This window comes from Vanacampus margaritifer, chromosome 17 (assembly GCF_051991255.1).
Source record: "Vanacampus margaritifer isolate UIUO_Vmar chromosome 17, RoL_Vmar_1.0, whole genome shotgun sequence".
In the NCBI taxonomy this organism is placed as follows: domain Eukaryota; kingdom Metazoa; phylum Chordata; class Actinopteri; order Syngnathiformes; family Syngnathidae; genus Vanacampus; species Vanacampus margaritifer.
The window spans coordinates 11,115,686-11,142,861 of NC_135448.1; the positions used below are offsets into that span (position 1 = coordinate 11,115,686).

Consider the following 27,176-nt stretch of genomic DNA (forward strand, 5'->3'; position numbering starts at 1 on the left):
AAAAAAGACCCACAAAATGACTTTGAAACAATTTTTTTTTGGGTCCTTCTGTGCAATAAAATGGGTTGTTTTAACCCATAAAGTTAGGACCAAACATGACCCGAGATAGTTCGGTCCAATTTTTGACCCAAATTGGGTTGTTTTTGACCAAAGAGTTTTGAGAGTGTATGTTCAAATTGTGCTATAGTCGATTTTTTTTCAACCTGGTTCATTTTAATTATTGAATATTTTATACTGTTATTTTATTTTAAGATACATAAACTACAACCTTAAAAGCGCTAGAGCAAAAATAACCCAAATTAGTTTTTAATAAAAATGGACCAATTTAACCCAATGTTGGGTTGTTTTGTATTAAAACAACGTTCTGAATTGTTTTAATACAAAACAACTCAGAAAATTGCGTCGTACTGACCCAATTTAGCGGGTCAATCCATTTCTTTACCTATTTATTTTAACCGAAATTGTGTTTTTGGCCCACATCGGTAGCCTACTTATTAAAAGTAAATACATTTTTGCACGCCGTGTAAAACATTTCATGCGCATAATTACACACACGCTTTGTCAAACCACACGCATACAAACAACACTTATATCAAATCTATTTTCATTTGTTTTTATTTGGAAATATAGTATAATACACAATCGTGTTTTAGGGCATAACAAGCAGGAGATTCAATGCGTTGACCCTGACATGAAATTTTCATTTCCATAATACTCAGATCACCGTTAAGACCGCAAATGCTTCAGAGTCAAAGAAACCGGAACAAATTGAGTTGGGTCCAATTAGAGGATGCAGGAGACCCTCTGCATTTTTCTACCTGTGTTTTTGGGTGTGGACCTCAGTGCAACCCCCGTGTGGATCCAGTGGACGAGCTTATGTCTCTGGTGGTGATAGGCCTGCAGCATTTGACTAAAAAGTCTGTTAAAAAAATCAAAATGGCATTGTGGGTTTATGGGGTATTAAAAAGAGAAGTAGATATAAATACATTTAACCTGCTTGTTATAATAAACTTACGTGAAATTAAAATATAGTAAACGAGTGGCTACAAAATAAATACACACAGAAAAAAAACATTACGTTACATTCTCATTCGTTAGGACGCCATTTGGTCACACCAATGTTTGCATTGATTCACTTATTAATTAAACATGACTTCCGTTTTGTGAGGAAAAAAAAAATCAAATTACATTTTGATAGCAAAATACACTTGTTCAGTCAGAGTACAAACTGAAACTCAAAAAAGAATGCGTGAATCACACTACTGCGCGCGCAATAGAGGCGCAATTCCAAAATAAGAGCTTCAATAGCAGAATAAACGTCCATGAAGCAAAAAGAAAAAGAAAAAATCATCTTCATTCAAGCTCGCTTTTTTCGCCCATTCGGGTGCTTGTCCGCGAACTTGAAACGCACTGTTGTTGTTTTGGCGGCCATCGTGGCGGCGGCGCAACAACAACAACAACAACAACCGCAGCCTGAGAGAGTCGTTGGTGGCGAGGTCCAAATAAGTCGCCCACTAGAGCAGAGGGTTGGACGTATAATATTGCAATCTGTCTCTGTTCAGCTTCTTCTCCTTCATGCGACGGTTTTGAAACCAGATCTTGACTTGGCGGTCGGTGAGGTTGAGCATCCGAGACAACTGCAGACGCTTCTCCTTGTTAATGTACACGCTGAAAAAGAATTCCCGCTCAAGTTCTCGGATCTGATATTTGGAGTAAGGGCATCTCTTCTTGCGGGTTCTCTGGCCATCTAGGGCGGACGGAAAAGGGGAGAGCCTGGGTTAGAATATACACCAATCGTGAGTTGCAAAGCAGACCAAAAAAAGCGTCAAAATATTAAAATAACAACAATAACATTCCCCAGTTGAGTCAAAACAGTCGCTGCTGGTTGGCTTTGACCTTTTCCAGCAGGGCAGGCTAAATATACTCCGCTCTCTATACTGAAGAGTGGGTGCAGCTTGTTTTTTTGTTTTTTTTAAAGACAATTCATCAACCCTAAGGTAAGATGAGGTGACGTGCTTTAACGTAAAAACTCGTATGACTTGAAAGTGCAGAGCGAGGCACCGCCCTCGAAAATTTTAAAAGCTTGAATGGGGCTTAGTTTTCAATACCGGGTTTCTGCTTTCTAATAATTTGCAAAAACAAGAAAAAAATAAATCGCTCTCATGGTCAATTTCAACAGCAAGAACGTCGTGGTGGTTTGTAACAAAGTTTTGTCGCGGGGAGAGAAGGGGAGGGGGTACGCAGGCCCTCTATAAACATTATATGCTTATAAAACAGCTTATAAATTTTTTAACAGCGGCGCCGAAGATTACAAAGTTTCTCTCATAAGCAAAGTGCCGACTGGAAAACACGCAATACTCACTGCTGCTGCCACTGCTGCAGGATTTCTCCTCATTGTTGCCGGAAGACAGCTCCGGGCTGCTGGTGTCCTCGCGGGGCTCCTTGGCTTCGGAGGAGCCCGAACCCGAGTCGTCCGGAGCCGAGGCGGGCTGCTTGCCGTGCGTTTTGTCCGCCGGGTATCCAGTCGAGGGGCTCTGGTCCGACACCGTGCCGTAAGCAGTCTCATAAAACTGGTCGAAGGCTTGCGGGAGGACGCCGTTTCTCCCCACGTTGCCGTAAAAGTTGGACGAGCCGGGTGCGGCGTGGTGGTGGTGGTGGTGGTGATGGTAGGCGCTCGCGGGGCTGTTTTTGCCGAAAAGATCCGTCGGACCCGACAGACAGTCCCGGTGCACCATGTCCTCGGTGCCCGGGTAGCACTGCGTCAAATTGCCCCGGTGCGGCCATTTGCTAGACGCGTCGATGGCGGCGTACTCCCTGAACGTCACCTCGCGGACGGGCTGGACTTGCGGGAGGTTCGAGGAATAAGAGTAGGTCATGGGCCGGGTGCTCGGACTCTGGGATAAAAAGGAGGGCAGCGCGGAGAACTCCGTCCCCGCCGACACGTAGTAGGTGCAGCTGGGCAGATACATGTTGGAGCCGACAGGGACCCGCTCGTCAAAATCCATCATGGTATCGTCGGATCCCGGGTTCTACGCCTTGGATTCCTCCACACCCGCCCTGAGCATGGCTCTGAAGCGCGCCGCTTTTCTCGCCTCTTTCAAGCAGGTCCGCGAGACAGAAATTTGGAGACGTAAAGCTGACGTGGAGAGCCATCGCCATCCACTCCGACGGAGGCGGGCGTCACGTGACCGCGCTGCAAGAAATTGACAGATTGGCAGTGTGTGGGTGCGCGCACGCCGCCGAGCGAGCGCGCGCGCGCGCGCGTGTGTGCGTTAAGCTTGACATTGATAGTTTATCGCCATGTTGGACTCGGAATGAATTCTTTGAAATTGCAACAAATCAGAGCAGCAGAAAAGCCGCCATCATTCCTTCATGACTTTGTTTGCGATTGCAGCCATTTCTGTTCAATAATTTGCTATAAAATGGCGAAATATCGCAATATGCACTTCCCAGGTGGGAATATATAACATTTTAGATATTCGACTTTGTGCACGCGTGTTTGTAAATCGGAGTCTTGAGGACTGTGCAGGAAGGAGACGGTCAAGCTTATCTCCAAAGTCTGCTTTTAGAATCGTCTTAGTCATCAGCATTTGGTGTTTTTACAACAGCAAGCATTTGGCTCAGCGCGCATTTGGTTATCAGGGTCATGTTCAAAGTAGCGGCTAATGTTGCAACTGTCTACAAGGTGGAAACAAATAAGGGAGGCCATATTGTTCCAAGAAAAAACAGTGGGTGAAATTATATTTAAAATATATTTTTTTTATGCAACATGCTTTAAATGTATTTAAACAACTGGCACGTGACTTACAAGTGTATTTTACTTGATTCCAACACGGAGGAATAAACCGCTCCATTTCTCGCAGCACGCTGTTTCCACTTCAGTTTTACGCACTACTCTTTCTTCATGTTTTCCCGGACATATTTATTAAAATAGACCTCTTCCAACAGGAAAAAAAAAAAAAAAAATCTTCCAGATGTTTTGATCTATTCCCCCGCAGGTTCACGATAGAAAGATGTTTTGCAAATTCCACAGCGATACCTTTTCTGTTATTTGTCACCGAACAAATTCGGCCACCACGCAGCTCGTTTTTGGAGCTGCAACCTGACTCTAATATGAGACTTGAGCTTGGATTAAGACCGCCGTGGCAGGCCTAGGGAGGGGGGGCTCTTGATAGCACATGTGAAACCCAAGATGAAAATATCACATGCTCCTTGCCTGGGGTTTGAACATCAAGAAGCAACGCGCCGTGTGGCCCTGCGGCTTTTATTTTATTTGGTAGAAATTGCAGGGGGTGAAACAAACAAAACAAATCTTGTTTGCAAGTTGAAGACTAACACGCTCCGCCTCTCAGTCAGTTCGGATAATTCTACGAGGTGTGCGGAGGCTTTTAAGCTCTAATTGAGGTACAGGAAAAAAGCAAAGACGAGCTCTGCACAGACCTGCGTTTTTATAGCTGCTATGCTATTCTGCTGAGCCCCCCCCCCCCCCCCCTTCACAGCCAGGCAGGCAGACACCACTAAAGTGGCCAAGCGTGACAGCAAGTCGCCACCAACGCGCATCCAAAGCGACCCAACAACACGACCGCGGTAAGATGCACTTCACTTAACACTGACTGATTGGCGCTTTTTGGGGGAATCTAAAAATAGACAATGAGGCTTGTTAAATGGTTTTAACCTTGAAGGGAAGTCTGCCGGAGCATCATTCTTATGGGTTTTTTTTGGCAAGCAAAGTGCAGTCTGGCACGGGAAGAGCTCTCAAAGCCAAAGCTTTGTCTGAACGGTCGACTTCAAGTTCGGGGGAGGGAAAAGAGGCACAAAGAGCAAAAGGGCCTACTGTGCCCCGGATGGAGCCGCTTTAATTGCTTTTGCATTTACGCATGCTTTGGGTCACAAGAGTGGACTTTAATGTCAGACAGAAACTTCAGGCCTGGGGCGACTATCGTCATTAATATTTCGAATAAGTTGCTTTATTGTGATAGAATTGACTGTTTTGATTGAGGGAAAACAAACAAGAATCTGAGGTGAAATAAACTTTCCTTTAAAGTATTTACTGTCTAATCGTTTTTATATTTTGTGAAAGAAACTTGTGAGTGAGACCATTTAAGGGAAACTATGTGATCTTAAAACGATATATTTACATTTTGAATGGTAAACAAACGTTACGACGTTCTTGCATAGACTTGGCTAAATTGTTTTTCGAATGGGGGGAAAACAAACTTAATATTTGAAGTTGAAAGTTTTTTTTTTTTTTTGAAGAAACTTAGTTAATAAAAGAAAATATCTCACCTTAAAATGACACGCTGTCATTTGGAATGAAAAACTAACGTAATGAAGTTGAGAGAAAGGTGCATTTGGAAACTTTCTTATAATCTTATATTTTTTTATGAAGAAACCAAAATGACACATTCTCCATTTTGAATGAAAATATGATAACTTAATATTTCAAGTTAAGAGAAAGGTGTAGTTTGAAACTTTCTCATGTAGGCTATTAACTTAACTAAACGGTCATACTACTTTCTAGTCTTTTTTTTTTAGTGAAGAAACTAGCGAGGTCAAGTGAAAATATCTCAACTTTGACATTTTGAATGAAAAACTGTCCAACAAAAACTGACTTAATATTTTAAGTCTACAGATCTTACTTTACATGAAGCAATTTTATGAACATTCTTATACAGTACTTCCATTCTAGTCCTGTTTTAGTGATTAAACCCAATTAAGGAAAACTAACTTTTTCCATTTTGGACGAAAAGGATTCATTTGAAAGAAAGCCACACTTATTATTTAGCCTACTTAACCATGTTGTGAAAGAAGAGTAAGTGACCCCAATTTGCCTCGAGGAAATATGTTGACACGTGCACACATCCACACTTATTTAACCTTCCAGCATGTTTAACAAGCACTATTTTAACATTCTTTCATTCTTGCAAATTAAATCCTAAGGCAAAAGCCCAGTGTTTTTTGTTTTTTTCAATCCCCCCCACCCAGCCGAACAAGTGGACACATAGCTGTGCCAAACCCGGCCGTGTGCCATAAAGCCTCGTTAGACTCCGAGTCAACAATTGATCGTGAGGAAGATGTGAGGGTACAGTTTAACGCCACATCAGGTAGACCCGTGGGCTGTAAAGCAGCCTCAATTGGCGCATTCAGCTCCTTGCAGAATGAAGCCTCCTGTAGTTCGAGTCCTTCAGTGGAGGAAAAAAGGGCCCACAGCTTTAGTGCTGCCTGGTTTTGTTTTCATTTTATGGTGAAAAAAAAAAAAAAAAAGCTATCACACCTGCAACTCCAAAGGGAAAATTCGCTGTAACGTTACAAAAGAGTGTGCGTTCTTTTGGAATTAAAGTTGAAGGAATAAAAAGGACTTAAACGCACGCCCAAAAAAAATCTGCTTTTATACTTATAAATACCTCAAACATCTCCATTATAAACATTTTGCATATCATTTGTGATGCTCCCGCGTGCGTTTTTTAGAGTAAAATCTTGTTTTTGAACTTGAATGATACGCGCTTGCTGTCTGCAGCACGGGGAGTGTAAAACCATTTGGGTGGAACAGGGTCAAAAACATTTACAGCTTAGAGTTTAGGAGCGGAAAAGACGACGAGGACATAAAAGGTGAGTGAGGGAAAAGGAAAAAAAAAAAAACCTGATTCGAAGCGCATCTGATGACTTCTTTCTCCCCCAAAACAGGTGACGGAAACGTTACCGGGACCACACAGGAGCCTTGCTGGGAAAAGTGAGCAACTCCACGGTCAACGGGAGCACCTCTGGACACGCCAGTGCGGTTCCACAATGGCGGCTTTGCCTGTGGATCGCATTTCGGGACACAATGGACCTAGACAGGAGGGAGGAAAGCGGATTTTAGTGCCACAATAAATGAAATGCCAAGCATGAGGAAAGTGACTTTATTCGCACACTGCTTTACATGAGTGCAGTAAAACGCATTTCAACACAGAATGCACAATAGAAGTTCAATCAATATATAATAAAGACACACGAAACATGAAACTTAGAAAAGTCTAATTTTAGGATTTGTGTTATTGTATCCCGTTTAGCTGAATTTAAAAACTGCTGAATTGGAAAACGTTTAACGTAAAAATAAAGAAACTAAAATACATTTATAATGTGACGTGCGCGCACTACGCATCCAAAGCAGATTTTTTTAATGCATTATTAGCTCGAAATTGAAGTTTAATTCGTTTCAAAAGACTCGCTGAATTGTATTTCCATGCATTTAAAACGCATAACACAGCGTTGTTGTCATATGGTTCACTTTATTTTTAATTGAAACTATAAGACAAAGATTTTTCCCCCCTCCATGACATATAGGTTATGCTAACCTCCATAATACAGAATATGTGGAACACTTGTGGAATCGTTTTTAAAAAATATATAAATGTCAAATAAACAGCAACAAATATAGTTTAATGATTTTTTTCCGTTCATTTTTAAGACATTAAATTTACAAAAAGAGCTTTCGTCAAATCGACTCTCGTTAATGCCAAAGCAGAAACTGGGATCTAAACGTGACTCTCATTCAATGCTATAAATTAAAAGGTCACCTCTACATTTCCAACTATGTAATCTACAATTGATTATTATGCAATGATGTGTGACATTTCATTCTTATGCAGCAAACGAGTTTTAGCTTCGGGGGTGGGGGGGGGATTTCCGAGCTGCCGAGGCGCCGACTTCGGACATAGAGGATTTGACGTGATGTCGGTCACGCGTTGTATTTGCGAGCTGTCACGGTCTCGGACTAAATTTTGTTGGTGGGGGAGTTGTGAGATTATGGTCCAACCTTGAGCCAGATATTGGTGGCCTAGCCTGTGTGTGTGTGTGTGTGTCGCTTCCATTACTTGCAGACAGCGAAGGTCAATATAAAGAGCACAATGCGTGCTGCTGTTGGCCTCGTCTAGCTCCAAGCACGTCTGAAAAGCAGCTGACTCATTCGCCGGCCTGCTTATGAGGTCACTGTGCTTATTAAGCATCGCAATTCCTTTCAAACGACTTAAGTAGATTCAAATTACATATCAAAGTTATTAAATCGAGTAAATAAATCAAAAGATCAGGGCGGTAGCTTTGAAACGCGGTCATTTTCCTTCACATATTCCTTTAAAAATGATTAACTAATGTGTAGTGTTTATTTGCGATGAAGTTAAATAACGTATGGGAAACTAAAAGGCAAGGTCAACCCAAACGCTGCAACTCTCCGTTTGGCCTTAAGGTGGCAGCATAAGTCCAATTTTTGCACTCCGCTCAGTTTAAACTCCAATGGGCGTTCCATTCATAAAAGTCTCACGTGACCATGGGGGAAGTGTGCTATGCGCTACCAATGCTCAAATTACAGCACAGCTGAAATGGGCGGGATTTGGGGGTTGTGTTATCCTCAGGCCGGCCAATCATAGCTCGCCGTGGCTGGTCGTGACCAATGAGTGACAACACTCCCCTCACTGACAGCTTCCGCAGTGACGGCGTACTGCGCATGTCCAAGAGGGCGCCACCACCTCGCGTGCGCGCGGCACTGCTGTGACGTCACAGCGTGAGAAGCCGCGGCCACGCGGACGCAGCGTGGTCATTCTGCAGTGGTGTTTCGATGTCATACACTAGATTAATGATTTTAAAGAACTCAATTCTGGATTTTATAAGTTTACTTAAATGTTTGTGTTATATTTTATGTTTGATTGCATTGCTGTACATTTGTTTGTGCTGCAGTTGTTTTATTAAACATATATAAATGAAATTGAGCTTAATGTCTTGACTTGTCACTGAATGGCACCCAATGTAAACAAATAGCAATGTTTTAAATTGAACAAATTATATAGCATGCTAGCAAACATGTTTGGACGCAATTTTAATGCATACAGGCGCACGTTTACGGCACTCCAGTCCATAAGAAGATAAGCCACATAATATGGTTAGTTTTTATCCCTACATAAAATTAAAGTTAGTCTACTTTGATGCTCTGATATTGTTATTACAAGTGCAACTGTCAATACTTTGTCGGACATACTAAGAAATAATTTCAAATCTCTATAACGCTTTTAAGTAAACGTCCAAATATTTTCTATTATAGATCATTTTGGTGTATTATTTGTTTGGACTTCTATTCTGTAAATAAAGATGACAATTCATAAATTAGGAAAGGCACGACTATAACATTCTAACTTTTAGTTTTAAGTAAACAAGTAAAAATTACAATAGTAGTTCCAAAACAATCTTAATTGCTTGTCGCCAAATAATAGCTATCATCAATAAAAAATAAATGTCATCAGCGATCTGTAAATTTACATTGCATGATAATGGCGAGTACTTTTTAATTGTTAAGGAGAGGCTCTTCTGAAAACAGGAAAAATTAGTTGCTGTTGCATCACCAATGTGAGTGAGCCTGTCAAGGGAGCTAGTCACGCTGTCATTTGGCTGCCAGTCACACTGACTCACGGATGAATTCAGCCAAAGCAAACGTGCGTGATGAGTTAGCTAATGCTGATTGTTCACTTGCAACTGCACTTAGTCACTCACTCGAAGCCGAGCAACGCATTTAGCGCTCGAAAAGTGGCGTTTATTTTTGTGTAAATATGCTGAACTTGATCAAAATAAAAGACACGTCCATTTAAAAAGACCAAGTTTGATTTGACATGCAACGTATATTTTACTTTTTGAAAACATCACACAATCTTTGCAGAATTAAGATGCACCGTGAACGGTATAAATTATTTTTAGACGCATTTGAGAACGAGTGGATACAACAGTACAGTGGAAGTTAAACATATCATGAGAACCAAAGAAATATACTGCCAGTGTGTTTTAAATTACACAAAAATAAACATGGTGGACACCAAAAGCACAATTGTATCATTCCCTGAAAACATACAGAAATTTCAATTGCGCCCGTGTGCTAAAAATATTGAAAAATACACAAACGTGACCAATAGCAATTCTCATGAAAATGAATAAATTTGACTTTAATTGAGAACAATAAAGAGAAATAAAAACCTTGCAGGACTTCCAATGCATTTTTTTATACCGTAAATAATCAGGTAAAGCATTCGGGTTAGTTTTTCATTAATTCATCGTTTTACTATTTATATCTACATACTCACTATAGTTATATATTATAATCATAACACAAAAATAGTGCATTATGACAAAACAATGAGATATTAGATGTCATTTTCTAATGTTATGGCCGTTTACAATGATTTCAAGCAATGTGTTAGTCACAAAATGATCGCTAGATGGCAGTGTTGATCTACATTTCAGCACAAATACGTGGTTTACTTTTTTAATCTTTCTTCGAAATTTACGTTTACTTCACACATTTCCATAGGTTTAAAATATTTAGAATTTTCCATAGGGTGCAAGCAATTCCAAACAAATATATTCATCACACGTTCACGTTCAAGGCGAAGTTGCTGGGACATTATAGATAAAGAAGAGAAAAAAGCAGTAATTCCGTGGGTGGGGTGGGGCGGGGGACATTCGTGGGAAAGTTCGAAACATGTTAACAATTTAAAGATATTAAAGAGTCTGATTTCAACAATATTGGATGCATATCAACCAAATACATACTTTATTGGCACGGACACACACATAGCCTTGACGTCATGCTAGAATTTACTTTATATACAACCACATGAAAAGTCACACATTATCAAAAGCTATAATATGCACAACATCAACACAAGATTATCTGAGCATTCGACAATTGCACCATGATGAAGATGGACATGAACGATCACACACGTTCCAACAAGCACTACAAGCTAAACATGTTGAGTAAGATGAAAACAAAACAAAAAAAACAAACAGAAAAAGACATCAGGGAGATTAATATTTAACATTCCCAAGGTCCAAATCCGAAATCGCGTCGTTTCCCGTGGATTTTCGCATTTATCACTCTCGTAAAAAGTTGCAGATAAAAAGGTGGAAACTCGTTGTACACCATTCTGCGAGAGTGAGCAAAAAAAGTCATAATTCAATGTTTGAGTTTTCTCCCCCTTGGACAACAAAGTGGCAGGTGGCTCCAGGAAGTCATCAACCAACAAATTATTGCTGTTCCAATCCAGCCATGTGTGTGTGGGTGTATATATATATGTGTGTGTGTGTGTGTGTGTGTGTGTGCGTGTGTGTGTGTGTGTGTGTGTGTGTGTGAGAATATGAAGAAGGGGGAAAAGGGGAACTAGCTGACCGGTTTCAATTTGTTGACAACCTTCTTCTCCTTGACGCGTCTGTTCTGGAACCAAATCGTAACCTGCCGTTCGGACAGGTTGGACTGGGCAGATATCCTCCTGCGTTTGTCCTTGGTGATAAATTTATTGGCGGCGTATTCCCGCTCCAGTTCCTTCAGTTGCACCTTCGTGTACGGCACGCGCTTCTTCCTCCCACGCCTGTACGAGCTGCAGTCGCCGCCTGCGTGGGACACTACGTCTGCGTGGACCGCAGAACGTCAACAAGTGCGTGAAAAAAATGGAGTTGAATGCCATTTGAATTAAAAAGGCAATTATGAAAAAGTGACTTGATTGCAATATTTGTTGTCATAAACACGCGTTTACATCAAATCCCGCCATGGAAAATTGAAACAATATGATTGCGGCAAAAGCTAGCTTAATTGCCGATAAAGTATCAAAAAGGTTCGAAATAAATGCTGACGCAATGCTGCTCACCTGAAAGGGGGGACTTCCACATGTGTCCCGCCGACTGAGGCTGCTCCTTGCCGCAGTAAACTTGACCGTTCCACCCGTTGGCGGCCAAGCTCCACGGCTGGTAGCTCTCCACGGGCAACAGCGGCTCGTGTCTGGCCTCCGAAGGCGCACCGATAGCGGGCACCATGGGGACGTCCAGGTAACTGGGCACAGGTTGGTAAGGACCTGACGGGTAGGTGGGGTAGAAGGCGAATTCCTTAGCCCGGGTGGTGAAGTCTTCCCCGGGGGCCGACGTGTCCATGTATTTCTCCCCGTAGACGGAGGGGGGCTGAGCCCCGCACGATTTGATTCCGCCGTGGTGCGACATTCTGCACGGGTAGTAGCCGCCGCCGAAGTAGCCGTAAGGCAGGGAGGCGCTGGAGGAATTCTGGGAGGCCGAGCAGGGGCTGCACTGCTTGGCCGGCTCGCCCACGCCGGTGGCGGGCACGTCGCCGGATGTGTACGCCGTGCTGGGCGCCAGCGAGGCCGGGTGCGCCATCAGATTCCTGCACTGGTTCGCCGCGAAGTTCCCGCCCGCGAAGCCCTCCATGTTCTTGCTCGCTTCATCGGAAGCGCCGCCGTTGTCGTAGAGGAACATCACCGACGGGTCGAGCCAGCAGCGAGGAGGACGGAGCAGCAGTGGCGTTGTCATAGCACGGCGTCCAACATTGAAGCTTGTGGCTCTTTTCGAAAAAGCCCACGGAGTGAAAAAAGATCCATCCTGGTTTCCCAGAGCGTAAAGCGGTGACGCGCACCGGAGCGCCGACGTCGCGCTGTGATTGGTCGACGCGGTGACACGTGAGTAACTGTGCAAAAGGAGGGACGGTAAACATCCCCACTTGAGATAATTAAATGGAGGAATATGCGGGAGACGCAAGTTGACCGATGAGCGAGTCTTATTTTGTTCATGCTAACATTTGTAATAACTCTACATAAGACGCATAATCACTTTCATTTTTAATCGGAGCCATCTGTTTGATTTGTGGAGAAAGGACATTCAAAATGAGAAATAGGCTACGCATGCACGAATTGTTCTTCAGTGTGAATGAGCAAAGCAAATGACTTAAAATGTGCTACAAAACAACATTTGCTTGATTTGTGGAGTGAATTCAAAACAACGCGCCATTACGCACACATTTAGGCTACATTACAACTGCCATGCATTGGTATGAGCACCCGGAATAGCCAAAATAGTCAAAATCACTATTTTAATAGCAAACAACATCTTGAATCACGTGTATTAAAAAGTACATTTTTAAAAAATTGCCTCATTTTCACGCACGCTTCACTTTGCTGCGTATTTTCCTCAAAATGGCCGACCGCGAAATATTGAGAATGGGCCTGCAGACGCCAACAGGGTGTCAATTGCGCACGATTATTATCTTAGGGGGGCTATTGTGACTCGGGCTAATTACGGGAGGGGCGGGGGAGGGGGTGGGGGGCGCCGCTGGAGGCCAAGGTCAAGTTGAAAGTTGCTGTCTCGCCGTCCGGGCTGAGGGCCATTGAGGCTTTGAAGGGAGCGTCTGAGCTGCTTGAAAAGAACGGAAGAAGGGTGAGAATTCCTGTCCCAATGAAAGCGATTGGAGGACATTAAACTTTTACTATCATTTTGTTTTCTGCACCAGCGCTCCTTCTCAACTGCTTGTCTGACGTCTGAGCGGCGTTTGAGCCAAGTGCAACTTTTCTATATACGCTGCATGGGATTCCGAGAAATTTGTTTTTATTATTTAGAGATCTTTTGGGGGGTGTTTTTGGCAAATACGTGTGACAATGGTGGAAATTCTGGGAAGAAGGGATGACGCGTCGTTTCTGTGTGCGTCTGGTTTGTTTATGACCGATGGCTCTTTTCTGACGCTTTCAACTCATTTTGTTTGACTTTTTTAACTCTAACCTGAGCATTTTTTTGGGGAGTGTTGTTATAACTTTTCATGTAAAACATTGCACTTGACTGGAGCAAGTACGGACGTTCACGTATAGAATATTAGGAAAAAATACTGGATCTTCTTTTTTCACTAGCAAGAAAATAATTCACAACACTATCATGAAACCAATGCACAAATAATCACGAGTAAAATATACCCCCCCAAAAATCAGTGACTGCTATATTCCAATATACATATATAAAAGAAAATAAAAATATGATGCAATAGCTGCTCAAAACAATTTCTTTACATTTTAAAATGTATGGAAAAAAATCTGTCATTCCCGTTCCCCTTTGAAAAACTATTCAAGTTATATTTTTGAGTTTATTTTACTATTAACTATTAGATATTGATGAGATTGGATTCACCATTAGAGTATAACATTTATTGTCTCGGTAAGCGTTTTACAAACGCTGATCAGGTGAACTGTGTTATCGTCTGGAGAATTATTTCATAATACGTACGCCAACTAATCAAATTTATAATGTAAAAAATTCTACAGGAAAACAAGTTAGGTCAAATGTGATAGTACAAAAAAATAAGTGCACAGCGGTAGAAAGTGTATTAGCTCATTTGTGCAACTAAAATAGACATTTATCAAATATATGACCAAATGTATTTGTGCCAAACGACTGGTAGTTTGATTGCAAAATATCCTCAAATAAACGTTTGTGAATATCTAATATCTTAAGTGAGTTAGTCTATGATTTGAGCAGAGCCTGTACGTTACTCATGGAAATTAAATCAAAAAGTGAATTTGTACAAAATCGACTTTTTAGCCCGACTTGTTGCACAAGACATCCTCACAATGAGCACGCGTTTACGGCAGACGCGCACACACAAAAACACACACAAGCTCCCGCCAAATAGCACCCAAGTTCAAGTTCGACTTCCTCGATTCAAACGGATTAGCTAGAAATGTGGCTACAAAAAACGTTACGTGACATTTTCAGTTGCCAGGATTTCAATACGGGAAAGCAGCTATGCATGTAACACATTGGAACATAAAGGCCTATATTGGGATTGACATCTAAATTAAGTGCACAAGTAGAAAGTCATTTATTGGGCCTCAATGCATGGAAAATATGAGTCGCATAACTCTATGATATATGCAAGGCAAAAATAAAAAAAATAAATGTTTATGACGTCTGCGGAGTCGACAGGAGATGTTAAAATAACAAAATGTGTTTTTTTTTGTGTGTGTGGTGATCCAAGTTACAACATGCGAGCATTTTGGACTTATGCTACTTCCTCGGGGTCTATTTATAATACAAAACACTCAGATTAATGCTCACATTTTCAAAATTTTCCTCCAGATCTTTCACCACATACAGCCTATATTTAAAAAAAAAAACTTGTAACTCATGAAATCATCTATATTGTCTTTGTGGAGGAAAGTTACAGTTTTTAAGTGGTATTTTAAATCGGCCTATATCACAACCCCCAAATTCTATACGCCCACTTATAACAGCTCTCTTTTGCAGCATCAAATGTTATCATGAAATGCTACAGCAGGCCCACGAAAGACAAATAGGCTAAAAATAAAAGGGGATAAATTTGGCTCTAGCATTCAGCCAGTTCTGTTAAAGATGGAGGACTGATGGAAATAAAGCATGGCGCGCGTTTTTTTTTTTTTTTTTGTGAAACGAAAAGGAAATAATGGAAAATATTAAGTAGTGGCCAGGATATAATGAGCATTTAAGCGATATAAACATTGTGATATTTCAGTTTCATGTCGCTCATCTTACCTTAGTTTATATAACAAAATTTAATTAAAAAAAAATAATTAAAGGAATGCTTGTTATTTCTGTTTGAGTCAAGCAGTTTACGGATATGATGTCACTACTTTTGAACAGCCGTTCCTATCGCGCGCAGTCACATTTATTGTCCCGTCTTCTACAAGGATTTAAAAACTTGCAAACATTCATCCAGATTGATCAAATCTGAAATAGATCCACTGGCGTTTTGTGAATACAGTAGGCCTGAGCTGCGTAATGGCGGCGAGGCTCTAAAATGAGAACCGCGCTTGCAAGCAGAGAGACTTGTAAATATCAGCTTTCTCAAAACGATGCCAGTCTGAAGAAGCTGGACTCTTGAGGGGGGCTTTGCACCTGGTGTGTGAGTTTGCTACTGATGTTGGCCCACTTAATGCCATGCTTGCCCCCCCCCCCACCACCTTAAACAGTCTCCTCTCGGGTTTACAATAAGGAGCCGCCGCATGCAAGGATGAGACAAAGTTGCAGTCACCGGGACGAGTTTGTCTCCAAGGTCATCGAGTTAAAAGTCTGCATGCGTCATCTTGCTTCAAGGCCAAACTCAAGCGAGGGAGAGAAAAAGAAACGGGAGGGGCCATAATCGTTTTATTTCCATCCTCTGCTAGCAATGCTTTCAAAACATGTGCGTCTTTTTTTGTGTTCCAAAAAGCCAATCTGGCGTATCAGTGGACTGGATTCCACACGAAGGCTACTGCACAGACTCCATGGTCAAGTTCAAGTTGGGCTGCCTGCTGCCTCATAAAAGTGAGGGGTGCATTAGCACCCCCCTTCCTTCCTTGAGCCCCCCCCAGCAAAGAAGAAGTCACGATAGAGTGAAGAGTTCTGCTCCTTGTCACAAAGAATGACCCACTTTATGCTAGTGGTGCACTCACATATACACTGGATGTGTAGTAAAGTAAAAAAAAACAAAAACTGGTATGTAATAAAGTACAAAAATAACGAATATTTTCTTAAACTGTCAATTATATAATCATACTTTCGACATACATAGTGCTAATGAGGAAGAAAATCACATTGACATGACATTTAGCAGCTAGCTTCTTGCTAGCAAAATGACTCATTTCCATAGTATGCACTAACAAAAAATGCTAAATTAAGCTATAATGATATATTTAAAAATGCACAATTATCTTGTGTGTTTTTTTATTTTATTTTTTAGGTAAGAGAGATCATTTTTGAAAATCAGAAGCTGTAGGTTGGCGACACGACTTCTTGTAGCCCACAAACTATTATGGATGGCTCCGGCCTTTTTTTTGTCATTAATATTTTAGAATATTAATTGAAATGCTGGCTACACAGATTTTTGACTGCCCCCCCCCCTCCAAATCAAATACCATCCCTATAGCTGCAAACTAGTTCATGGGTGGGTAATATCTTGCTTCATAATGCTCCCAACTTCACGTTCCGTGACGTCACTATTAATTTTCCCCTCATTTAGGATCCTCGCCCCAAAAACGAAAATCAACAGCCTCTATTTACGTCTTTTTTTTTTTTGTCGTGTCGTCATCAAACATTTTGCCAAATTTAAAATTAGACAGTAAAGCTATTAATTTTCATAGGGACAAATACTCAAGCAGGACATGAAACATGTACACAGTAACTAAGTATTTCCATACTTTGTTACTTAGTTTCCACCATTACTTTTTGGACTAAAACACGCGCTCCACGTGTGTATGTTTAATCTTTTAAAGGACCCCGCAGTCAGCAAAGTCACCAAACCCCTTCCGCTGTCCTCCACTATCTAAAACACAATATAAAGTGACGCTACTGTAAAGCCTCCAAGGTCACGATGGTTGCGCAAAAAGCTTCCCGGTGCGTTATCTCTCAAGGATCACAAGATCTCATCTGCCCTTATGGCCAAGACCCGTTGCATAACAGCAAGTAGCACAAAACAACCCTTGCGATAGATCAGTCAAGACACACAAACACAAAAGTAAGATGCTAATCGTGACGGCGGATTAATTACTACTATTTAAAAATGCACACGTAAGCAACTTTCTCACACTTGTATGGCGACGTTTTGCTGTTATGAATACCTATTAGCAGTATCAACAAAGCATCTATGACGGGATGTGAGCTAAATTGAGAACTGTATTTAAAAAAATATATACTTTGATTTTTTTTTTTTAAACAAGTTACTAGTGTTGAACGAAAACGACTGCTACACATTTATTAGTTAATATTTTGGTTATTGAGCCTGCACACGAGGAAAAATATTCAAAACATCACTACAATCAATCAATAAATAAATAAATACGCCAATACAAGATTCCAGCAAAAAATAAATAAAAAAATAAAAAAGTTGGGTGAACTAAAAATGCCAAGGAAATAAACTTGAATACAATTTTAAATAAATTGTCCCTTGTCCCCAACTTAAAGCTAAAACAACTCAGAAAACAGTTTTAGAGCAAACAACTTGTTGCTTTGTTATGCCATAAATGTTAAAAGTTGTTCCAACATAAATGACTGTTTTAGCACCCCAAAAATGCAAGCAGTATTTGTTAAAGTACTGTTCATTAAGTTATATTTTGGGTCAAGAATAACCCCTTTTTTGGAGTTGTTATGAACACCACGCCCCCAAAATTGGGGATTTTTTACAAAACAACCCTTCAAAATAATGGGTCAAATCGACCCGGTTTTGCACAAATTAACCTGAAAAAATGGGTCAAATTGACCCGGTTTTGTACGAAATATTACAAAATGGGTCAAGTTGACCCAATTTCGAACAAACCAAGCCCCAAAAATTACCCAGCTTTGTATATAATAACGCCCCCCAAAATTGGGTCAAATTGACTCAGTTTAGTACAAAACATACAAACCCCCAAAATGGGTCAAATTGACCCAATTTTGAACAAACAAATGTAAAAAAGATAATAATTTTGTACAAAACTGGGTCAAATTGGGTCAAAATGGTCGATTTTTGACATTTAAAAAAACAATAATAAATTTAGACAAATTTTTCGAGTAGATTTGAACTTGAACTGCACGATGGATTGCTTTCTTTTTATTATTATTATTGTGTCATGCAGTTTTTTTTAATTTTCCTTTATTTAGGTGCAGTGTTAATGTTCAAACTGCATTATTTTGAAAAAATGAAATGGATTTTTTTTTAAGTACTGTTCACTTGTATTTAACTTCAAAGCACAATACATTTGAATGCAATCTTTTGGTTTGTCACTTAATACAATATTGATTCAAATACATATAAGTGCATGTTTGTTTTTTACTCCCCATGTAAGCACAATGTAAAGATTCAAATTGTGCATCAAGTATTTCCTTTTCAAATATTGTCACTCAAATATGACGACAATCCAACGGTGAAAGCGAGATAGCCTTTTTTTTTTTTTCCCCCTCCTGTCTTCATCCTTTACAGGCCGGATGAAAGAGTTGGGGGAGAAAAGCAAAGGAATTTCCCTTGACTTCTCAGCAGGCAGGCATGAGGCAAGCAAGCTTTGTGGGTGGGGGAGGGGCTGGCATGCCCACTGGGGCCTTTCCCTCCGTCAGACAGGCGAGGGCGCACAAGGACAGCAGAGGCTGCTGCAATTTGAAGCTTCCCTCTCCAAGTGGATAGAGATTCTCCGCCCCGCCCACATGCAAATCCCAGCATGCCTTGCAGCTGCCCAAGCAAGTAGGGAAGCTGCATTTAATCTCGATTATAGCCTCAAAATAGCCGTTTTCATGACTATGGTTTGTAAATACACAACCTCAAATAATCTCAAACAAAACTTTACTGTCATAAAGTTATAAAGTATTTTTTACTGATTGTTTTTTTTTTTTTATTACAATAGGTCAGGAATCAATCTTGAAAAAGTGTGCAGATGAAAATAGTGTAATGGCGCCACAGCAGGATATTTTTTCCTGACCTGCCTCTTAACGTTTAAAGACTTCAATGTCAAAGGGTCTCTTATCTAAACTGACCCCGAGACTTGACCTTTAAGGACTTTACTTGACTCCACTTAAGGTAGTGAGGGGTGGGGGGGGGGGGGGGGTCAGCAAAGCACATGAGAGGGCTGTGCTGCGTGTGGGGAGTGGAAAGAGGTGCGACACTTAGCATGATTTATACATGAAATTGAAAAGTGCTGACACTTTGATGTGGAGATACACAATCTGTATTGTACTTTTACAAAAGTGAAAAGTAAATTATCTCATGTACAAAATGTTTTCCATCTTATTTACTTGAGTGGTGCTAGAACTGGTTTTGCTAGCAAAACTTGTTCCCGCTATCTTGCGAACTGACTGAAGTTAACTACATTGAAATGACCTCAACTGTTTGTTTTACAGATTATGTTTAAATGCATTTACCATTATGGAGTGAGCACTGGACAATAAACAATTTTCGGAACTACGGCCCTGGATGGGGAATATGTTGTCACTGCTGGCCCTGTTTTGTTCCTGGAGATAAAATCAATCCAAATCTCAAACCTCCTTTTGGTATCATCACCATAGCTTAAGAAAAATAAACAGATTTCAATCAAGTAATGAGCAGGAAAAAAAAAAGTATAGTCAGAAAACCACAAGTATTCCACAGAAACTGAGAAAAATATTTAAGTAAAAGGAACAAAGCATTTGTACTGAAAACCTGAATAAGTTACCAGAACACACAAATAAATAAATAACTAAATAAATACTTATTTTGAATCCAGTTATTTTTAAGTCAAAAGTTTCACAGAATTTAATGGATGACATCAACCAAAGTACTTCTGAGATTTATGTCACATTAATTCAATTACCGGTATTCTCAGTTAAAGCAGACTTACAAACTTTAGTTTTTAAACCACTGAAACAAGTTAACAAAACTAAAAAATAAAATAAAATAAAAAACAGACAAAAAACTATATACACAATCTCTAGACCACTGGAAAAGTTAACAATACTTAAAAAAAAAAAGTAAAAAAAAAAAAAGTTAAAAAAAATCTCACCATTTCACGTGTATTAGTCCATATTATTTACAAAGTCAAATATGTTAAGTTTGTTCACATGGGACTAGGCAATTGCAATTGTTCTGATTTCCTCCAATAGTCAATGCAAATGACACTCAGTCTGATTTTCAAATTGAATATAAATTGGAGATGTTTTGAACAGATTCCCAGAAACTCGCACCGCCATTGCCGCCTTGCGTTTAAAATGTACAATCAATACGTGACGTCATCTGGGCATCCTACACTGGCCAATTAAGATTGACAGCTCTAGAGAGAGAGGTGGGGAGGGGGCGAGGTAATGGTGATCCCTCCCAGAGTTCCTTCTGCACACTCTTCTCTCAGGGTCAGAGCGGATTGCATCCCAAGCCTCTCCTCCTCCTCCTCCTCCTCTTCCTCCTCCTCCTCAGCCACAACACGCCACCGCATCGGCCGTGCACACTCTCGCCCCACGCACCCTCAAAAACATCACTACCTCTTTGCTCGCCACGTTTTTTTCTTCCCCGATGGAGAGCCGAGAGGACATGCTGGCCCAGGAGGCTCCGACCCGCAAGGGAACCCCGACACGGGCGGACGGGAGCCCCGGGAAGCCGCAGCAGCGCAGGGGCTGCTTGACGGAGGCGGTGATGGAGGAGATCGCCCGCAGGAATTTGTGCGCGGAGATGGCTGGCAGGCACCGGGGCGATGGCCCCAACAGAGACGGCAGCAGTTCGGACACAGAGTCGGACTTCTACGAGGAGATCGACGTCAGCTGCACGCCTGAAAGTATGGACTACCCCTCGGCTAAAGGTGGGGGGTGCAAGTGATGTTTGGATCGCAAGAATTGGCAAAGATATCAAAAATACAACTTTAGTAATCTTATTTAAAAAAATGAAATCTATAGAGCTATACAGTGTTCCGTCAATGCACCTGTATGATGCATAGTGTCATTTGTGATTAAAATATTAGCGTTAGGTGAAAAGGTCTTAGCATTAACAATTAAGAAAATATAATAATAGGCCTATAAAATGTAAATGCATGCAATGTCACGTTGAAAATGACGACGAAATATTAAGTAAATAACTTGTGCCCATCTCCCCCGCTCACAATATATTATATTCCATTATCATCCCTCCAGGTCGAAATGGGGAATCGCCTGGTCTGCCAAGCGATTCTGGTTCGGACCCGGGTAAGCCCGGCTCAGGTCAGAACTCTCTGTCCTACTCGGCGGATCAGATTCGCCGGTACCGCACAGCCTTCACGCGGGAGCAGATCGCACGGCTGGAGAAGGAATTTTACCGGGAGAACTACGTGTCCAGGCCGAGGAGGTGCGAGCTGGCGGCCGCCTTAAATCTACCGGAAACGACCATTAAGGTAAGATGGAGAAAAGAAGCCGTCCAATTAAAAGACGAATAGAGTTCAGTAAAAATCTGATAGAAATATGAAATGATTTAATTGGGAAAGGGAAATAAATAAAAGGATGGCTGGCCTATAGTTTACTATTAAAAAAAACAACAGTTGGGTCAAAAATAACCCAATGTTGGGTCAAAAGGGGCTTCTTGGGTCAATTTGACCTTTTTTTGTGTACAAAATGTATTTTTTTGTACAAAAAAAAATTGGGTAAAAAAACAACCCTATCATGGATTAAAAAGTGGCCAACATAATTACGTGGGTAATTTTGACCCTTTTTATTATCTATGCAAAGCAATTCAATTATAATTTTTTGGGGTTTAGCAAAAAAAAGTTGGGCAATAAAAATAACCCAATTGTGGATTACTAAGGTGGATCATTTTGACCCCTCTTGGTGTGCAAAACAACCCAATTGCGTTTTGCCCCCTCAAAAAAAGAGAGGGGGGGGGGATTGGTCAATATGACCTTTTTGTTTACAAAACATTACAACAAAATATGTTAATGTTTTTTTTTTTTTTTCTTTGTAATTAAAAAGTTGGGTAAAAAATAACCCAATCGTGGGGCAAAAGGGGACTAATGTCAATTTGACCTTCATCACTTCAATTGTCATTTTTGTTTTTTTTTTTGGGGGGGGGGGGCAACTTGACCCATAATTGGGTTATTTTTGACCCAACACTTTTGAGCTAAGCTATAGTAGATAGACTACATGGAGTAGCAAAGTAAGAAATGTACACCCAAGGCAAAGCCAGTTAAGGGAGTTATTATGGTGAGTAATAGAGTTAAGTTTGTGGTTAATATTTGACCCGGCGTGTCTCCGGCCTCAGGTGTGGTTCCAGAACCGCCGGATGAAAGACAAGCGTCAACGTCTGGCCATGACGTGGCCTCACCCAGCCGACCCAGCCTTCTACACCTACATGATGAGCCACGCGGCGGCCACGGGCAACCTGCCCTACCCCTTCCCATCCCACCTGCCGCTGCCCTACTACTCGCACCTGGGGATGGGAGCCGGCTCCACTCCGAGCCCCGCCACTCCTTTCCCCAATCCCCTGCGCTCGCTGGACGGCTTCCGGATGCTGTCCCACCCTTACCAGAGGCCGGAACTCCTGTGCGCCTTTAGGCACCCGTCTTTGTACCAGAGTCCGGCTCACGGGCTCGGTCCCGGGGGAAGCCCGTGCACTTGCCTGGCCTGTCACTCCGCTCCATCCGGCGGCCTCTCGTCCAGGGCCCCGACCTCGGACTTCAGCTGCTCGCCAACGAGCAGGACTGATGCTTTTGTCACGTTTACACCTTCCGTGTTGAGCAAAGGTTCAAACGTGACAGTGGACCAGCGGGAGGAGGTGCCGCTCACCAGATAAAACCCCCAAATCTCCTCTTTTATACTCTTATTTAACCTCATTCCACCAGTCTTTATGAAATCTTTGGCTCACCAATTCTGATAGCACGTTTAAAATCAAATATTGCAATTAGGACCCAAAAAAAAAGAGAGAAACATTTCAATCCCTAATTATGTTTTTTATTTTATGCCGTCTTTCCACATCCATGTAAGAGAAAAATGCTCGCAGAGTCTCATTCTAACAAGGGGGATTTGTTAGCCGTCTCATTAGAGGCGGATCTCAGCCATGTGCACATGAAATTACAGCAAGTGATGTATATGTATAGAGCCGCTGAATTTTGAGTGCGGAATTAATGATTAGACCAGGAAGGGGATATGCTCGCTGCCGAAAGGTAACAAGGCGCCAGGGGAGATGATTACAAAGGAGGAGGAAGAAGCAAGATGGAGAGTGGACAATCAAATATCTTGAAAAGAAAAGTCTTTTCTCTCATATCAATATGATTCTCTTTTGATTATAGCCTAATTGCTGCACTAGTTTCGTGTATTTTTCCTTTTCATTGATTTTCTGTTATAAGGATGGGGTTATCTCAAATTTGCAATAAATTGTCATAAACGTGGAGCAGACGAGTTTTCTTTTAAGTCGTTTTATTTTACAATGTTGTATTGTTATTTTTTTTGTGGTCTCATTTAAGAGCTCCCTCGCTCCCCTTCCAATAATAACATTAATTTTCTTCAAGTGGTCGATGGGGCCTCATATCACGCGATGCGTCCGCTAGATTGACCATGACACTTAAGTGGTCCCAGGGCTCCTTCATATTTTCCTCTTGCAAGACACTTAATAGAGAAAATATAGAGAATTATTGGAGGTGCGAAGAGATCGATGACGCACCAATCAGCTGCTGCTTAATTGCACGAGTTATCTTTAACTGATTGGATTGATAAAAATGATTCTAGAAATCACATTTGACGCTATAATTTAAAGTCTTAAAGCATGGCCACTTTATTAGACACGTGCAAATATAATAGACCTGTCACAATATGGATAATATTGAGTTTTCATTTTTCATTATTATCTATACAATAGGGCTCATGAAACACTTAAATACTTTTTGGATTTAGTACACGAATAAAAATACGCATAACGTATATTTTTTCATTTGATTTGTTATTTAATTTTTTAAATAGCGGAATTTCACATGCAGTAATTTTCAAAATGATAATTTACAGCATAACACAGATTCCGCAAACAAGCATGCGAAATAATGAACGCTGAGGATGGAGAAAAAAAAACAACGTTTCCATTTATATAACAGCAAAATTGTGACCATGAGCATATAGCTAAAATAAAATAATAAATTAATCCATCCTCGCTACACAAAAAACACAAAACGTCTTCGGATATCCTCGTCCTTCTGGTGCGTCCTAATCAGACAGCGGTGCATCCATGCGTGACGCAAACCGCCCCCCCCCCAACCACCCCTCCCACCTCCATGTTGATTGATGGCCTTATTAACTGCAGTTCTTGTAAGTGTGACCACGTTGATTAAAATGCATATGTTTGGAACAGGACGCCGTTTAAGCCGCGCGGGTAGATTTATGTAAATTATCAAGGCTGTTTTCTTCCTTATTGAAATGTATACATAATCATTAAATACAAAACATAACACATTTTAGACAGGTGCATCAGGGTATTTTTTTTGTTTGCTGCAGACGAAACAAACAATATGTTGGAAAAAAAATACAATTTTAAAGGCCTAAAGCAACAATTTCAGCACACAAACATACGATCGTATCATCCTTAGAAGGGAGAATTGACTCATGTATGGCACCCCTGTTACATCCCACAAAGCATTTGGATAGGGGCGGTGCAGTGCAGATGTCCCAAACTAACACACACAAAACACACACAAATGGTGGTATAAATTGGCTTAGGTCCTAATTTACAGGCCCTTGTCGTCGAAAGCAAAAGGGCTGGCGGAGGCGTGCGCGACCCAATCGCAACGTAATGATGATGAATGGGAGATTAATGCGCATACAAGCAAGACAATTTAGACCTTCATCTGTTTAAATAGGCTTCCAATATCATTTTGGAAGCGGGGGTCACGTTAAATCAATCGAGGGAGGGGGGTGAAAGTCATTCGAAACGGCGTCTTTATCAACATTATTTACGGCGCAGCCGGGGGAAGAAAATGGACCGGCTGCGAAAGAGATTTTGTAAATACAAATTACATGGCGAACGAAAAGACTTAAAATGGTTTCTATAGCAGACATGCTCAGTCAATGGCTTTCAAAACCATAAACAACACGAGCGATTTTCTTTCATTTCGTTTTCTTAAGGTCACAAATCATACACTTACATTAATTCGACGTCCGGGGACAGGAAAGGAAGAAAAAAAAGTATATTCCCCAGTTGGCAAAAAACTCAACAGGCCTATACGTATTTTAGTTAGAAAAATTGTTACATTTGAAGCTAACGAGCTAACTTTACCTGGAATATACCACTTGGGTAAGGGAAGGGGTGCTCACCCATTCACAGTTATCCCTTTAACACAATAACTAACACACAACACTTGTAGTAGTCAACATCACGCTTTTATTCGAACTATAGTCCGATTAGAGACAGAATGACAAGTGATCAAACGGTACATTCATTTAATTGGGCCTACATTTACCCCTGCTTGTTAACATTGGTTTCCTCCCACATTTGAAACAGGTGTGGAGACACTTGCGCGGCTTTTGCGACGTATTGACAATTCCGAGATGACGTCACAAGTCAAATTGGCGGTCAATTCGTTGTCATTTGATTTGTGAGAATTATTTTAATTTTAAAATGCGATGAGATGTCATTTGACTACTATATCAATCTGTGTGCTTTGTATGATAGTCACAGGCAAAATTAATACAATACGCCGTTTGTTTTTACCGTAGCATTTGCATTGCGTTGCATTGGGGAAGTATCAGAAATACCCGGATGTTCGGAATTGTCAACAGTGGTCTCCTAAAACTGAAATTCATTAAACCTGTCCCGTAGAGTAACATCCTTTTTTGATTGTTTTCCCAAATTTCATATTTGTGAAGAAATCACCATTAATGCAATTTGAATGAGCCCGCATGAGCCAGGAGATCAGGGGTGATCAAACTGTGGCACAGGGGCCATTTGTGGCCCACCTTCCATTTTTTAAGAGGCCTGCAACATAAGCGAAAAATAAAATTTGTCACGCGCCCCTTCAGTATTTAGTTTTTTGGTATTTTAAAAGGGGTGTTAAATTTGTCAAAGGTTGGAGAGGTGCAATACCCAAATCCGCCCAAATCCCAAATTCAAAGCGACTATTGTTTTTTTACTATAACTATTACGAAACACTTGGTTTAATATGGATCTGTTCGAAATATCACCTACCTAAAAGCATAATTGCCCAAGTCATTTTTTTTTTTTTAACATTTTCGAAAAACAACAACAAAAAACTAGAGTCCAGTCACATCGATTTGACATTCATGACCTAGATCAGGGGTGCTCAAGTTGGGTCCTCGAGAGCCCCTATCCAGCCTGTTTTCCATGTTTCCCTCCTGCAGCACAGCTGAATCTAATGATCAGCTAACCAGCAAGCTTTGCAGAAATAATGATCCTCATTATGAATCAGGTGTGTTAGTGGAGAGAAACATAGAAAACAGGCTGGATAGGGGCTCTCGAGGACCCAACTTGAGCACCCCTGACCTAGATGATTGCGAAAACACGCGGATATAAAGAAAACATCTTTAGCAATGATATTTTTTATTGGAATTTTGACAGTAAGTTAAGAACTATGCTACTATGCTAACAATATGCAAAGATGCAAAAAAAAACATCAACAAAAGTAGCAATTACATTTCTCGTTATTAAGGTGAATAAAGTTACTAAGCCAAAAAATTTTCCTCCACTTTCAGCTCCTTGCCAAGGTCTAATTAATGATCTTTAAAAAAGTGCCAACTAACTTACGACAGGTTTCTCTTGTTTTGGTTCTCATTGTGAAGATCAGCATAATGCAGGGGCGGATCTTTTCTAGAGGGTCACAGGGCTGTGGACCACCCCAAAATTTGATTATCACCTTCAACAGAAAGCTGTGATGTCATAAAAAAACAAACAGTTTATAAACAATATGAAATCACTTGGTTAAGTGATCTTCCCA

At 41.0% G+C, this 27,176-nt stretch overlaps 3 protein-coding genes across 4 annotated transcripts; 1 reads left to right on the forward strand and 2 right to left on the reverse strand.

The window, feature by feature from the left end:
* Positions 1–597: 597 nt before the first annotated feature.
* Positions 598–25,503, reverse strand: hoxa11a (homeobox A11a). 2 transcript variants are annotated; one of them, XM_077549008.1, is made up of 4 exons: positions 25,371–25,503; positions 6,641–6,829; positions 2,363–3,094; positions 1,490–1,747 (listed from the first exon to the last, which is right to left on the reverse strand). In XM_077549008.1, the coding sequence occupies exons 3-4, from the start codon at positions 3,006–3,008 to the stop codon at positions 1,515–1,517; spliced, it is 879 nt and encodes a 292-aa protein (XP_077405134.1). In that variant the 5' UTR covers positions 3,009–3,094; positions 6,641–6,829; positions 25,371–25,503; the 3' UTR covers positions 1,490–1,514. The 2 variants fall into 2 exon arrangements, 1 of the variants encoding a protein (XP_077405134.1); XR_013288906.1 differs by lacking the exons at positions 1,490–1,747; positions 2,363–3,094 and adding an exon at positions 598–919.
* hoxa13a (homeobox A13a) lies at positions 10,594–25,468 on the reverse strand. Its single transcript, XM_077549005.1, has 3 exons — positions 25,371–25,468; positions 11,661–12,484; positions 10,594–11,424 (listed from the first exon to the last, which is right to left on the reverse strand). Exons 2-3 carry the CDS (start codon positions 12,328–12,330, stop codon positions 11,177–11,179), a joined length of 918 nt encoding a protein of 305 aa, XP_077405131.1. The 5' UTR covers positions 12,331–12,484; positions 25,371–25,468; the 3' UTR covers positions 10,594–11,176.
* On the forward strand, positions 20,918–23,035 carry LOC144037615 (homeobox protein XHOX-3-like). The gene is made up of 3 exons (XM_077549211.1): positions 20,918–21,080; positions 21,409–21,644; positions 22,505–23,035. Exons 1-3 carry the CDS (start codon positions 20,918–20,920, stop codon positions 23,033–23,035), a joined length of 930 nt encoding a protein of 309 aa, XP_077405337.1.
* Positions 25,504–27,176: the final 1,673 nt, after the last annotated feature.

What these genes read in the sequence shown, in the direction of transcription:
- hoxa11a (XM_077549008.1), bottom strand. Translation starts at nt 3,008, where the DNA reads ATGATGGATTTTGACGAGCGGGTCCCTGTCGGCTCCAACATGTATCTG. An exon ending in CTGCAGCAGTGGCAGCAGCA is followed by an intron (nt 1,748 to 2,362) that starts GTGAGTATTGCG and finishes CGTCCGCCCTAG; the next exon opens with ATGGCCAGAGAACCCGCAAG.
- hoxa13a (XM_077549005.1), bottom strand. Translation starts at nt 12,330, where the DNA reads ATGACAACGCCACTGCTGCTCCGTCCTCCTCGCTGCTGGCTCGACCCG. An exon ending in GTGGAAGTCCCCCCTTTCAG is followed by an intron (nt 11,425 to 11,660) that starts GTGAGCAGCATT and finishes CGGTCCACGCAG; the next exon opens with ACGTAGTGTCCCACGCAGGC.
- LOC144037615 (XM_077549211.1), top strand. Translation starts at nt 20,918, where the DNA reads ATGGAGGAGATCGCCCGCAGGAATTTGTGCGCGGAGATGGCTGGCAGG. An exon ending in GGACTACCCCTCGGCTAAAG is followed by an intron (nt 21,081 to 21,408) that starts GTGGGGGGTGCA and finishes TCATCCCTCCAG; the next exon opens with GTCGAAATGGGGAATCGCCT. An exon ending in TACCGGAAACGACCATTAAG is followed by an intron (nt 21,645 to 22,504) that starts GTAAGATGGAGA and finishes CTCCGGCCTCAG; the next exon opens with GTGTGGTTCCAGAACCGCCG.